We start from the raw sequence: 15,343 nt of genomic DNA, 5'->3' as shown, positions 1-15,343 counted from the left end.
CTGCTGTGAGGTTACTGTGCTAACAGAGCGTCCGGGGAGGCGGAGCTCCAGTTTGGGTACTCAGAGATTTGGGTGGATGAATCCACAGTTTTCACAGTTCCAGGAACATATTTCTGGGCTAACAGGCAGCTGTGTGATCTTTGCAGCACATTTCTGTTTTTAATAGCTCTAAAAATATAAATTCATTTAATAAAAGCAGCTCGATCATTGTAAAATGTTCACAGATGAATTTATTATTTTTATTCTGAATAAACATCCGTTTTAAACCCGACTGGGGAGAACGTGAGTGTTTGGTAGGGTGGTCGGAAATAAACGAAGCTGTGAGGACGGACGGCGAACAGCAGAGGGCGCAGTGGACCAGCAGATGAAGCTTAGGGTTGCTTTGTTTAGACGCATGCTCAATCATCCAGGTAAATAAATCCCAAAAGTTTGAATGCGTTCACCTGGACGTTTCGTCATCATCACGTCACTCTTCAGAGTCAGCTGACTGCTGGTTTCCGCCGTGTAAACAGGACAACTGGGGTTTCTTTAGTTTTAAACTTAAAACCGTTTTAATGACGTCAGAACGTCACACAGGCAGCAGGCCCCGCGCGCGCAAAGTCTGACGTCAGTAGAGTCGCGCACGTATAAGGGGAAGGAAGGTGCACGATGTGTTTGGGGAAAACTTTCACTTCAGAACTGCTCCGGTGACGCGCGTCCCCGTGTCTGTTTGACAGCCGCGGGCACGCGCAGGAAATCTGCTCCTTTAAGTGGGGGGGAGCGGCCCTCCCTCCTCCCCCTGCTCGGCCTCCTCGCGGAGCTGCGATGGGGATTTGAAGGCTCGGAGCTCCGCGGGCGGCTCGGCGTCACCTCAGCGCCGCTTTTGAGTCACCGGATCGGACCGGCCGCTCACCGATCCGCTGCTCGGTCTGCTGGAGCCGGAGGCGCGGAGCAGGACCGCGTGTGTCCGCGGAGGGACCCCGCTCCTGCTCGAGCTTGCGCTGTTAGGCTCGCGGACGGGATTCGGGATCCGGTACCGGGACTTGGATGCGAGTTTGGCCCCGCGGGAGGCAGCGGGAGCCCGCGAGGAGAGCCGGGGCCGATGGCGCAACGGGTGGGTATAAACGGAGCGCGGAGGCACGCGCTGCTTTCAAGAAAACCCCGCGCGACGCTTTTCATCAAAGTCGCCGAAAAACAAAGAAGAAGTTTCAGAAACTAAAAAAGTTTCACCGCGAGAAACGTGACCGTGGAAAAGGTCACGGGGAAATAAAAATACCGTTTTTGCTTCCTGACGTGAACGCCGTTTTATTTTTACACATTAAAAGTTTTGTTTTGTTTTTAAAGATTTAAAGTCTCATTTTAATTTAATTTAGTTTTTCAAGCGCAGAATGAGAAGTGCGGCGAAAATGAGAACCAGCGGATTAATAAAAGCGGTAAATCCGGATGTTTTCATTGAGCTTCTGCTGCAAGGAGATAAATCTGATATCCGTGATTATTCTAAATAAAAACAAATTAATTCTTTCCTTTTATTATTATTATTTTTTTGAACGAACAAGAATTTCGTTTCGTTTTGTCTTTTTCTCAAACTCCGAAAATTAAAAAGAACGAAAACGGAAATTATTTAATAAAAAACGTTTTTATTAGTTTATTTTAATGTTCTTCTATTTTTAACAACGACATTAGAAAATAACAACAATAATAATATAATAATATGATGTTAGTAATACTAATATGATAACAATGTAACAATAATAATAATTATGGTCCTTTAATTCGAGAAAACTGTAACTTTTGTGTCTTTTATTAAATTATTTTAACGCTGAATCAAACAGATTCTTGCTGACAAACTTTGGTGAAACTTTATAAATTGAATCTTTCGCTCAGGATTATTTTTATGATTTGTAATTTTTTCGTGATCCGAAGTTTTTTGTGATTCACAAACTTTCAAACCTTTTTTCAGCTGAGTGTTTGTGTTCATAATATTTTGGCCACAGCCTGTGTGCGTGCGCGTGTGTGAGCGCGCGCGTGTTGAGTTGCTGCAGTTTTGATGCACGTAAACGTGGGTGGACAGAATAATAGGAACACCTGTTGAGTGAAATCTGACGTGACTCAAACTTTGAGTTTTGGGGCTGAAGCGTCTCCAACATCTGGGAAAACGTCTGGATCGCAGCAGGGGGTGGACAAAAAAACAGGAACACCTGCAGTTGCTGTTTTTCAGCTTTTCTGATTTTTCTGTCTGACTGGACGGAGGAGGAGGTCAAAGGTCACACCTCTCTTATCTGTGTTTCAGTATGAAGAGCTCGCCCACTACGGGCTGGAGGTGGTGGGGGGGGTGTATGGAGACCCTCCCCACCACCACCCTCACGCCGCTGCAGCTGCACGTTCCCTGCAAGCCGTTCACCTGGCCGCCGCCGCCGCCACCTACCCTTCACACCAGTACGCCCAGTCCACCCACAGCAGCGGCAGCAACATGGCCGCCACAGCCGGGGACGCCATCAAGAGGGACAAAGACGCCATTTACGGGTAAGGACGTGTTCACGGTTTAACCACACAGGAGCTCATTCAGCAAGTTCACACACACACACACACACACACACACACACACACACACACACTGACGCTGACCCGCTAACGATCCATCGTCTCTGCTGTGCTGCAGCGTTTTCTGTTTGTGTTTAAATAAACTCGTGCCTGAAGCAGCGTGTGTGTGTCTGTCTGTGTGTGTGTGTCTGTCTTTGTGTGTGTGAGAGTGTGTGTGTGTGTGTGTGTGTGTGTGAGTGTGTGTGTGTGAGAGAGTGTGTGTGTGTGTGTCTCCCAGCATTTTCCTGATATTTTGAGTGTTTTCATAATAAAAATGATTTCCTATCAAACGTGTTGTCACAGCTTTGTTGGTGAAAAACTTCATTTTCAGAGTAAAAACGACATGTTTGAGTTCATGTTTCTCAGCTGCATTTGTATTAATGACCCTGCAGGGGACTGCTGCAGCTGACTCTTTGATTTCTTTAGATTTATTACATCAGTTTGTCTTAACAATTGAAAAATAAATAAATATATAATATATATATATATATATATATATTTATTTATTTATTTATTTATTTATTTATTTACATATATGTGTAAAAAAATAAAATCAGAAGATAATTAAGTATTTACATTTTACACACACATGTGTAAAATGTAAATACTTAATTATCTTCTGATTTGTAGAAGTGAGTCTTTAAAATGTTAAATATTCTCTTGTTTAATTAAAAGTTTTAAAAACAATAATTAAGCAATTGTAAAACATTTTAATAGATTAAATAATAAATTATGAGAATCACTGTTTATATTTTTATATTACATTTAAAGCATCTGTCCAACATATTTTCATAGTTTGAGTTTGATCCTGTCACAAACGTCTTCACAGTATTTAAATATGTTCATGATCAGCTGTTATGTTTTACCTAAAATGCCACAAAACTAAAACGTTCAAATTTTAAAAATCTGTTATAAATGACAAATTAATACTTCAAGATTATTAATTAATTTTGCTGTTAAAAAACAACAAAATTAAGTTTTGTACTAAAATATAACATCATGATTTGTGTTTGACTTTGTTTTAATGTTGTGTGTTATGACCTGTAATGATTACTAAGTGCTGCTGCTTCAGTGTTGATCACTGAGCTGTTTTCTTCCTCGTGTTTCACATGTCGGTGTTGAGCTGTAGGGATGATGAAGGTGTGGCAGCAATAATGAGACGGCTCCTTCTTGAAAGTGTGTAAATTCCTGCACTAGTCTGGGCGTCCGCAACACTTTTGTTTAACTGTGTTGTCTCTTTGTTGTGTGTTGTATATTTGTGGGATCATTAAAATATCGGTCTATCTAAAACAGCTAACAGATCATCTGCAGAGGCTTATTTGAAGAGTGTCAGTCAGGTTTCAGAGCTCAGCACAGCACAGAAACAGCTTTAGTGAAGGTTACAAATGATCTTCTTATGGCCTCTGACAGTGGACTGATCTCTGTGCTTGTCCTGCTAGACCTCAGTGCAGCGTTCGATACTGTCGACCATAATATCCTATTAGAGCGATTAGAACATGCTGTAGGTATTACAGGTACTGCGCTGCAGTGGTTTGTATCATATCTATCTAATAGACTCCAGTTTGTGCATGTAAATGGAGAGTCCTCTTCACACACTGAGGTTAATTATGGAGTTCCACAGGGTTCAGTGCTAGGACCAATCCTGTTTACATTATACATGCTTCCCGCTAACTTTCTGCTTCTTAATTCAGATCAAACTGAGGTTATTGTACTCGGCCCCGAAAAGCCTAGAAATATGGTATCTAAGCAGATTCTTACTCTGGATGGCATTACCTTGGCCTCCAGTAACGCTGTGAGGAACCTTGGAGTCATGTTTGACCAGGACATGTCCTTCAATGCACATATTAAACAAATATGTAAGACTGCTTTCTTCCATTTGTGCAACATCTAGGGCAGGGCGATATGGCCAAAAATATTTATCACGATATATATTTTAAAATTTGCGATAACGATATAACTGACGATAAAATTTCTGCGAGACAAAATACTCCACAACTTTACTAGTGCAAAAAAACCCCATCCATTTATTTTTCTTAAACAAGCAGCTGGTTTTTTTTATGTGCATTAAAGATATATAAACATTTAACAGTGCAAATGCAAATTCCTTGCTGAAAGTTTAACCAAAAGGCATTTCCAGTAGAAATGTGCTGACATATCCTGAGCATAACCATGTATAATATCCACTGAAGTTAAAAAGAGGTGCTTTGCAACATTAAACTGCAGTGTGCCAAAAAAACGTCAAATAAAATAAAAACTTTTTCGGACCATAAGGTGCACGGGATTATAAGGCACATTAAGCGAAACAAAGCAGTCAGATAAATCAAACTTTATTAAACTCATTCTTCTTGCTTCCTCCACTTCTGTACCATTGATTCATTAATGTTGAATTCTCTCACAGCTGCTCTATTCCCGTGTTGTTGCAGTATATTAATAACTAACCTCGTATTGTGGATGGATTATCTCAGTTGTTCTCCTGACTGAAGTTTGGTCTGTTTACAGCATCCTGCCATAGGATTGCATTTGTCTCTAACCATCAGGAACCCTCACGTTAACTTTTATCGAGTGGAAAAGTGTTAGCGCTCATCCTCCAGCTTCACTGTGTTTATGCTAACATAGCTGTGTCGCTAGCGATTACGTAGCACATCATTACATACCAGCTAGCCCAACTTCAGTAACCCTACAAACGTCACTGCTGTTTAGTTTCCTGTCTTCATTTATGTTGGAAGTGATAGTGGAACTGTACGTTTAAAAATTTTTCAGAAATCTCAGTCAGAACATGCTATATCATGCTTAGGTAACTAGCGAAACTAGCAAGCTAACTTCCTGCTAACTTCTAACTCCATTAAATGCAATGAATTCTGTTTTCATGGATGCCTGGATGTTAAACATCATAGTTACACCTGGTAAAGCAGCGATGCTGATCGTTTTATTAAAGATGAAAGAATTTAGTCAGTTTTTAACTCTCAGTGTTCGTTTGACTTCGGGACCTTAAAGGACCTAGTTTAAGACCCAGATTACTCACAGATTTACGAGCGCCTTAGTCCAACAAATACGGCAATAACGACGGCCCGCTTGCATGTTCTACAAAAAAAATATGCTTTGTTGTGCATCTGACGGACAAACACCAAACCAGTTAAGTTGCACCATTTTTACAAACCAATTCTGGTTCATCCATTTCATTCAACAATCTGCTTTCCCCATTCTCATTCTCCGTTGCCGCCGTGCTTTTTCGTCACTGCGCATGTGCGTTCTACCCATATTCTATCGCGATATTTCATTTTCTTATCGTTGCCTAGCATTGTACCGGTACTACCGTGAACAGTATAATATGGCCCAGCCCTAGCAACATCTCTAAAGTTAGAAATATCCTGTCTCAGAGTGACGCTGAAAAACTAGTTCATGCATTTATCACTTCCAGGCTGGACGACTGTAATTCATTATTATCAGGAAGTCCTAAAAACTCACTGAAAAGCCTTCGGTTAATCCAAAATGCTGCAGCAAGAGTCCTGACAGGGACTAGAAAGAGAGAGCAGATTTCTCCAGACTTTTTGAATCTGTTGATGACATCAGAGGTCAGTTAACTTCAGTTGGGTTGGTAAGAAGAAGTTTCATAAAAGTATATTTAAGCAGTTCATCACGTACAGACCATTCCTGATTGTAAAGCTCTGAAATGAATCTTAGAGTTTGGTCTTGTCTGTCTTACATTTTTCGCACAGTCACGTGTTTCCTTGTGTGAATTTTCCTGCCACCTAAAAGCCGTGACTCTGTTTGTGCTGGCTCCTCTTCTGTAGCTAGCTACATGCTAGCACTGCGAGAGCAGAGAACTTTAGAAGTTATCATTAAAATCTTCAAATGTGCCCTCTGCTGATGGATGAGCGATTTGCGTCGACATTGTTCAGTCCCTTTTTCAAAGTCTCACTCCTCCTCTGCTGTTTGAGCTCCTTGTTTTACTCCTGTGGGAGATTCAGTCACACACAGATTCATGCCTCCTCCAAACAGCGAGGCTGCACTGCTGTAAAGTCTTCAGTGTGCTCTGCTAAAGAGGCCATGGTATTCCTGAGTGCAGCGTAAGCAAACACAAAGACATAGAAAGTCTGAAGAAGGCCGAGCAGCTCCTACAGGCAGCCTCCTCGGTCTGCTTCCTGCAGCCGAAGCGAGCTCACAGAGACCCTGGAGAAAGCCAAAGAACGAGATGAAAAAGTCGCGTTGAGCTTGAAGACTGGAAGGAAAACAATGGACTAACTTCCTGTGAAGAAGACACGTTTAAAGTGAAACCGTGCACAGCAGTGTGTGACAGATTTGTCGGATAGAGTTTCAGCAGCAGGAAATGTGTTGGAGCTCCGCCTGACCTCCTCCTCCTCTGTTCCTCCTGCAGACATCCTTTATTCCCGCTGCTCGCACTCATCTTTGAGAAATGTGAACTGGCAACCTGCACGCCGAGGGAGAGCGCCGTGGCCAGGGGAGACGTCTGCTCCTCCGACTCCTTCAGCGAGGACATCGCCGTCTTCTCCAAACAGGTGAACAGGAAGCGGTGGTTCATGTCTGAGGCGGGCCCTGCCCATCAGGGTGGAGGGTTCGTGGAGAAGAAGCTAAAGCTCCAGCAGCAGTGTGGCTGAAGCTTTAGCTTCTGCCACCTGAGAAAGCCTCATTCATCCCACCTGCTGTGACTTTTCAGTCTATGGAGACAAAACAGGACTTTTAAACACTTCAAAGCGTTTTAAGCCAAACGTGATGAGCGTACATCACCGGGATGCGCTCTGCAGGTTTCCCATAATCATCCTCGTTTGTCTGTGTGTGCAGATCCGCTCGGAGAAGCCGCTGTTTTCATCCAACCCAGAGCTCGATAACTTGGTGAGTCATTTAAAGAAGTAGCTGCAGGTAGCACACTTTCAGCCTAACTGGCCTCTGAGCTTCTATAAAGCCCAGTCATGTAGTCCCGGGGGGAATACCAGCACTTCAAAGGTAATGGGATCATGCTGGAACATCTGGGATTTAATGTCATGTATCTGACAGTACAGGAGAGCAGCGGTGCAGTGTGTATGTTCTGTATGTGTGCATTTATGGATTTGTGTTTCTCACAGATGATTCAGGCGATCCAGGTGCTGCGTTTCCACCTCCTGGAGCTGGAGAAGGTCGGTCTAACTAACCAACATCTGCTGCGATTACAGTGTGCCGCTAATCCCGGCTTAATCCTGAGCACGGCGCCGTCGTCACTGTGTTTGATTTCAACTTTACCGATTTTGTTTGCTTATTGTGGTTCTTTGGTGGTGAAAGCATCTCCACGTCAGGCCCGCCTCTGCATCTTATTTCCAGGTTCACGAGCTCTGCGATAACTTCTGCCATCGATACATCAGCTGTCTGAAAGGCAAAATGCCGATCGACCTGGTTATAGACGACAGAGACGGAAACAAGTCAGACGGCGAGGACTTTGTCAGGTCGTCGGGAAACCTCGTGGATCGGGTGAGCTCGCTCAACTCGTGAGGCACAAAATACATCGTCTTCTCTGATTTTGTTGTAGCTCATGTAGAGTTTAGGGTGGAGTCAGAAACGCTCCTGTACGTCCTGTTATGGACGCATAACAGGACTGTTTGATCCTTCCTGTTTCCCAGAGTCATGTTCATGTTTAGTATGTTTTAGTACTTCCATGTTTCAGCCTTTTTTAAGGTTTCACTTGAATAGTTTTTGCTGGTTTTCTTCTCTGTGTTCAGTCCTCTGTGTGTATAAATAGTCCAGGCTTCCCGTTACTCTGAGTCTTAAACCCTCGCACGAACCTGACGGCGTGAAATATCTTAACCACGATGAGTGCGTGTTAAAGCAGCAGCTACTAATGGAAGCTGCTCATCTTTCCAGACCGGACGCTAGCGTCGCTGGCAGAGGTGGTGGTGGTCAGAGGGCCCAGTGGTGCCAGTGTCCGGCAGCCTCGCCTCTGTCAGTGCGCCCCAGGGTGGCTGTGGCTACATGTAGCTGCCATCACCAGTGTGTGAATGGGTGTGTGAATGGGTGGATGACTGGATGTGTGAAGTGCTTTGGGGTCCTTAGGGACTAAGTAAGTTAGTAAAGCGCTATACAAATACAGGCCATTTACCATTTTTGTTTCAGCAGGTTTCGTGGAGCACAGATCACAACGACTCGGCATCGATCAGGTCGGCTGGGACGCCGGGACCGGCCAGCGGAGGACACGCGTCTCACAGCGGCGACAACAGCAGCGAGCCAGGTACACGTGGAGACCAAAGACATACCCTGCTGTCAGACTCTGTTTATTCCTGAAAAAACTCAAACTGAGCGTAGCGTTCAAACACGTCTCTGCAAGCTCTTTTACAACCCACTTGCACTCCAGCTCCTCCCCCTCATGATGTCACTGAGGCTGCTCCGCCTCAGGAGTGACTGTAGATTGAAGAAAAGCGCTCTTCTGGGACGTTTAACCGTAAACCTGACAGTAAAGTACAAACCGTGGTTCTTTGCAGTTGGAGGTGTTTTGAAACTCAGAGTAGAAATAAATGATCCTGGTGTCACAGGCTGACTGGGCTCCAGGAGCTCTGGCTTCGAGCCGCTGCTCTCGGTCCAGCTGGAGCAGGCCCCGTAGTTTCTCTGTCCACGCCTACGTTTACACGTTAGCACCGCCACAGTCCACCCGCAGCTCTGACCTCCAGTGCATGTCTTGGTGGGGGTGGGATTTTTAAAAGCTTTGCTCAGCTTCTCTCTCACGTCTCATTCTAAAGTCCTCTGTGAGGTTAACGTGACGTCGTGTTGGGCTGTGCAGAGATTTATTGATTTTCTGGACTTTATTGGACACAGACACTGTAGATGGAGCGGAGAGGGAGACATGAGGCAAAGGGCCGCCGGTCGACGGGCTGCAGGTCGGACCCCAGCCGGCTGCTGTCCCGCCGTATGCCATGTGGTTGCCTGCTCATGATGATGGTTTTTATGGATTTATGCTGAACAGGCGTCACTTTCATTTCTCATCACGTGCCTGAGCAGAAGACGACAAACACTCTTTTCTTTATTTCAAACGTAGGCCGTTCTGTCGGCTTGATGTTCGTTTTTATCCCCTCCTGTCAGGTCTGGTTGCTGATTGGTTGTAGCCATATTTGCATGAGCTTTCTGGATGCCTGTTTGCTGACACGTTAAGCATCCCTGACTCTGGGAGGAGCAGCCTTCTGAGACACACCTGTGAAGCAGGTGGTGCCGGCTGACAGACGGAGCTGAAAATCAGCTCGTTTGCAAATCAAACATTTGCATGTTTCCTGCCTCACCTGAGCAGTAACTCAGCTTTGGAAGTTACTGGATGGGAGGAGTCACTGGAGTCACAGGTAAACGTTTGTGTGCTGGATCTCCGACTTTCTTTGACATGGAAGCCATAGCCTGTATAAAAAGATGGCTGTACCCACCGTGACTTCGCTCACTGGTTTCCACATTATCTTGTTGTTGGCATTTTAGCAGGTGGGTCAGGTGACTGCATCTAAATTAGTTATCAGCTAATGCTAGCTAGCTAGCACAGTCAGCATGCTCAGGCTTCCTGGACGGTCTGTTACAGTAACTTCATAGAAGCCGTGTCATTGGTCAGATAATGTTATTGAAATGTCCCAAAAGGCTCCAGCAGCACAGACAGCCCACTGAGCGTGCACCCGTTGTGGTGTTTCCTCCTGTGGCCCTGAAGGCTGATGGAGACGTGCACATTAGCGCCTTTAATAATGTTAAGCTGCTTCTGTGCTGACCAAAGCAAAGACGAGTGAACTCTTTGATGCATCGATACAGGAACCTCCAGTTACTGATCATGTGACCAACAGACATGACAGGCGCGCTAACAGGAAGACTGAGGGCGTGTCCAAATTCACGGGCTGCGTCCTCCTGAGGCCGCATTTGTAGACCGATTACGTCACAGCGACGTGACGAAGGCTGTCCAAATTCGTAGACTCCCCCGAATGCGGCCGGCAAATGCGTCCTCCTTTTCCCCGAATTAGAAGGATGGGTCGGGTGTGTCCTTCATGGTTCACCATATCCCAGAATTCATAGCAGCCAAACTCCAGTTTCCGGCAATGGCGGCTGCTACTAAGTTTTAATATTACTCTTATTATTCTTTCTGGGTCACAAAATAAAGATTTAACATATTTTCAGGCGAGAAAGTAGCTGTGTAAACATCAAATATCTGCTCGGTTTATCAAGATATCGCATATTTGCAAAAGTGCTTCGACGTTTTCGGAGGCATCTGTTACCCACCAGCTCGATAGCTCGCCGGGAGCTCGAGGGTCACTGATGCGGCCGAGAACGGCACAACTCCCGGCACATCATTTTCAGATCACCGCGGACTTTCGCTGCTCAGGTTAAACGTAATATATAAGTCACTTAGACAACCTAAAAATGTTATTGTTGGGCTTTTTTCAGTGTTTTATTGGTTCCTGAGTAAATCGGTTTGGCTGAGATTAAAATTATTAGATTAGATTTGATTAAATAAAACTTTATTAATCCCCCGGGTGGTTTTCACACAGCTGAATAAACGTCAAACAGAAAACCGAGTAAACAGATGGTCGAGAGTTTACGCCAGTGTCCTGTTATATTTTAGATAGCAAGGAGCAGACGGCTGAGTTTATTAAACTCCACTGAGACAGCGGTGACGCTCATCTGAAGGCGAGACCGTCCAATTCCACAGACGTTTACTTCCGGACTACCCGACCTTCCTAGGACCCGGCCCACGTAGACCGCGAAGGCCGGGTCCTCAGGAGGATGCGGCCCATGAATTTGGACACGACTAGTGAGTGAGTGAAATGACCCATCGTTGCCACAGACGGCTGGTTTCCTGTCTGAGGTGGAAGAGCTCGCATCCACAGCCTGTCGTGGTTTGAGTGTCTCAGCGGGATACGTCCGCTTCGGTCTTAGTTTTTTCTGCTCCTGCGATGATCTCAGCAGTGAGGTCACTTTTATTAGAGCCTCGGATTGGCTGTTAGTGACAAGGCCCCACCCACCACTGCCAGCTGAGAGGAAATGGTCCGTGTGGTGGAAAATAAAGACTTTGCTGGGCTGTGAGCGAGCGCGCCGGCAGCAGACCACAGCTAATAAAATGCTGGACAAACAGCTCTTACAGCACACGGGGGGGGGGGGGCAGCTCTGTGCGCTGCAGGTTTGATTCCCAGCTTGAGTGATGAGCGGTCGAGGTTTGGGTGGAGTGGGTGTTTCTGAGCGGGTTTCCTCGTGGGTCCTCCTCCCCCGCCTCACTCTGCGGGTTGTTGTGAAGTCGTGTTGTAACAGGCCATTAGCAGGTCGGGCCGGACCCGTTTCTCCTCGGGGAGCTGAGGAGGAGGAGGAGGTGTAAATCAGCCTCGGGGCGCCGGTGTTTGGCCTAATGAGGCTGAGAGCTTGTTTATGGAGTTACGCATCATTTTTATGATTATTTCCACCTTTTCGGGCTCCAGCGCTGCTTTGCCCCTCCCCCCGGCTGCGGCGGGGACCGTCGGCCCAACCTCGGCCCGGTGCTGTTAAAGACGCTGAGGCTCGTTAAAGAGCAGAGAGAGCGCAGTAAAAACACGCCCTGCACACGCGTGTGAGTGTGTGTGTGCGTGTCTGTGTGTGTGTGCGTGTCTGTGTGTGTGCGTGTGTCTGTGTGTGTGTGTGTGTGTGTGCGTATGTCTGTGTGTGTGCGTGTCTGTGTGTGCGCGTGTGCGTGTCTGTGTGTGTGCGTATGTCTGTGTGTGTGCGTGTCTGTGTGTGCGCGTGTGCGTGTCTGTGTGTGTGTGTGTGCGTGTGTGTGTGTGTGTGTGTGTGTGCGCGTGTGTGTGTGTGTGTGCGTGTCTGTGTGTGTGTGTGTGTGTGTGTGTGTGTGTGTGTGTGTGTGTGTGTCTGTGTGTGTGTGTGCGTGTGTGTGTGTGCGTGTGTGTGTGCGTGTGTGTCTGTGTGTGTGCGCGTGTGTGTGTGTGTATGTCTGTGTGTGTGCGTGTGTGTGCGTGTGTGTGTGTGTGTGTCTGTGTGTGTGCGTGTGTGTGCGTGTGTGTGTGTGTATGTCTGTGTGTGTGTGTGTGTGTGTGTGTGTGTGTATGTCTGTGTGTGCGTGTGTGTGTGTCATGCACTGCTCGTGTCCTCATCACCTTCCTGCGTTCTTTCCGTTTCTCTCGCCGTGTCCTGGTCAGGTGACTGCCTGGATAACGGCGTGGCGTCTCCGAGCACGGGCGATGAAGACGACCCCGACAGGGACAAGTCGAACAACAAGAAGAGAGGAATCTTCCCCAAAGTGGCCACCAACATCCTGAGAGCCTGGCTGTTCCAGCACCTGACGGTGAGTCGCCTCAGGCCGCGCTGGCGTCTGTGTTCGTGGTCACTTCCTGTTCCGCCTCCTCTCACACCTGTCACGCTAACAGGTTAAACCGGAGCTGCGAGGCCTCACCTGTACTTCCAGGTGTGCCTGGATTTTTCAAGATTATCCGTCTGTCGGTCCTGTAACGTACCCGCGCTCTCATGAAGCTCAAAGAAGTGGGAGGAGGCGGGCTTAGAGCTCAAAATCCCCGTCCTGACTGACTCATCGCTTTTGGCTGCAGCCTGCAGAAACACACACACACACACACACACACACACACACACACACACACACACCTCCAAACATGGCTGGGCTAAATCAGGTCCCACTCAGCGAGGGTCGGGGCTGCTGCCAGGACTCTGAGGCGACCTGCGGGACGGCAAGGCCCGTGACAGATGGGAGGTGGGAAGAAAAACAGCGGGGTGGCACCTGAGAGAGGGAGGGGGGAGAAAAGAGGCGTCGGCTGTGGAAGGTCACGGTCGTGTGAAGAGCGAGGCAACCAAACCTGCAGAGCACACGACTCTTCTGACCTGGAGAGGCGCAGGACTCATCGTCCTGAACAATCAAACAGCAGCTTTGTTGGAGTCGCGTGTTGTCACGCCCACACACGGATCTCTGAGGTTTCAAGTCCTGCGAGCTGGATTATCAATAGCAGGTTATGATGCCTGTGCTGACAGCTGGACGCGCCGCGATGGGTCCTGATGTTTGAACACACAAACAGCTGTAAGTGCGTCGGGATGCGGGACATCCTGTGAACGTGAGGCGAGCTCGTTAAACCAGCGAGTTTACAGTCGAGTTTCCCCACAGGTGAGCCCGACGCGCCTTACATCGATCAGTGAGGGCCGTTAGACATCTGAGATCCCCGCGGCGCTCGCCTCAGCCCTGCCGCCGCCTCGGCCCTGACTGTCCCTCCTGTGAGGTGATGTCACCGAGTGCCCCTCGTCAGCAGGCTCGCAGCCGTCGATCCTCGATCGCCGCTGTTACGCCGTCAAGGCTTAAAGGCGAAGGTGTCCGTGGTCCGGCCATCAGGACCCGTGACCTTTGACCCACCTAACGCTCACAGAATCACTTCCTTTAATTCACTTCTAAAGAGTTTGAGTTTGCGGCGTGACGGGTTTACGGTCTGCCAGGACTCTGATTGACGGCGAAGAGACGCGTGGGGTCTGTGTGGACGTGTCCGAGCTAATATCCATCAGACTGAGCGTTGTTTACGGCCACCATCTTTAATTTTAGCGCTTTCTCAGAGGCGTGCGTGTGTCGTAGGCTGTTCGTCTTCCCCTGAAGTCAAACATGGACTCCAGTGAGCCAAAGCTCATAAACGCCAAACCGCAGGCCGAGCTGTGTTTACAGCACACACACCGACCCGTTTACAAGTGCAACACTCGGCTGTTAATGAGTGTGTAATCGCCTCCTCCTGCTTTTACAAACTCGAGCAGAAGCTTTGTGTGCCGTCGCTCGTTTACGGTCAGCGGCTCGTTAAAGCGCCGCGTCCGCCCACAGACTGCAGCGAGGCTCCGACGCGGCACCTGGAACGACTTTCCGGGTCCGAGAGGAACGACTCGGAGACTTCAAAGCAGCGAGGGCCTCCGCGGCTCAGCAGGAAGCCCTGACGCTGACCCCACCCCTCCGGCTTCCGACTGTCAGGGGTCAGAGGGCGGCGGGACACCTCCACCCATCCATCAGCATCAGCAGCTGTTTACAGCCTCAGAGCTGCAGATGTGGGTGGAAGAACGAGTGCTGCTCCCCCACACACGCACACACACACACAAAATCCGAGCCGCACCGAACAGGAAGTCTCTCTAATAACGCCATCAGACATCAAACGCCCCTAATGGGAAATCTACCTTCACCTCCATCTGGTCCCGGCGTCTCCTCCCAGACTCCGTCCATCATCGTGTCGCCCCTCCCCCCGCCCTGAGTGTACAGTCTGATGTTCGGCGCCACAGAGTGAACAAATGGAGAGCATTAACGTGAGCGTGATTGTGTTTACGACCGCACAGAGAAACGCTCCGTGTGAACGCGGCCTCATCATCATCATCATCTGTATTAACAGGTTTGATCCATCATCGATGTCTGACTGAGCTCATCGCGTAGGTCAGCGTCAGCAGATGAAATCCTGACTCCTTCATCCCGCCAGAGCGTCAACTCTGATGACATCATCACCTAACTGACCTGTGGCTAACTTACGGCTAGCAGGCTGGTCGTCATCCTCGCTATATGAACCTATAACACGGAGGATCAGGCGGAAACGCAGCCTGGTTTTATGCGAGGGTGGTGAACACGCTATGTCCTGCGTCCAATCACAGGAGAGCTTAGAAGGACCCTCAGATAAACTTATTGTACTTCCTGTCCTTGAACACAGGATGCAGCAGCTCCTTCAAACACATTTTATCCACGTGAAGCCGCTTCGGCTCCAAAGGCTCCGCCCCCAATGCTCAGAGCAACAATCGGGGAGCGCTTGCTTCTGCCTGCCTCCGACAGCAGACTCACTTCTTACTGAGC

At 47.9% G+C, this 15,343-nt stretch overlaps 1 protein-coding gene across 2 annotated transcripts in view; it reads left to right on the top strand.

Moving 5' to 3' along the window:
• Positions 1 to 791: 791 nt before the first annotated feature.
• meis1a (Meis homeobox 1 a) overlaps positions 792 to 15,343 on the top strand; it is a 27,265-nt gene continuing 12,713 nt past the window's right edge. The window contains exons 1-8 of one of the 2 annotated variants that reach the window (XM_040033661.1): positions 792 to 1,093; positions 2,270 to 2,502; positions 6,935 to 7,076; positions 7,360 to 7,410; positions 7,641 to 7,691; positions 7,873 to 8,019; positions 8,659 to 8,773; positions 12,678 to 12,823. In XM_040033661.1, coding sequence (XP_039889595.1) covers positions 1,082 to 1,093; positions 2,270 to 2,502; positions 6,935 to 7,076; positions 7,360 to 7,410; positions 7,641 to 7,691; positions 7,873 to 8,019; positions 8,659 to 8,773; positions 12,678 to 12,823 — 897 coding nt within the window. In that variant the 5' untranslated portion in view covers positions 792 to 1,081. The remainder of the gene's footprint in view (positions 1,094 to 2,269; positions 2,503 to 6,934; positions 7,077 to 7,359; positions 7,411 to 7,640; positions 7,692 to 7,872; positions 8,020 to 8,658; positions 8,774 to 12,677; positions 12,824 to 15,343) is intronic. The other variant, XM_040033662.1, reaches the window with a different exon arrangement.

This window comes from Simochromis diagramma, unplaced genomic scaffold, assembly GCF_900408965.1.
Source record: "Simochromis diagramma unplaced genomic scaffold, fSimDia1.1 OVJJ01000571.1, whole genome shotgun sequence".
Classification (NCBI taxonomy): domain Eukaryota; kingdom Metazoa; phylum Chordata; class Actinopteri; order Cichliformes; family Cichlidae; genus Simochromis; species Simochromis diagramma.
Note: the sequence above shows the minus strand (reverse complement) of the source record. Positions and strands in the feature narration are given on the sequence as shown.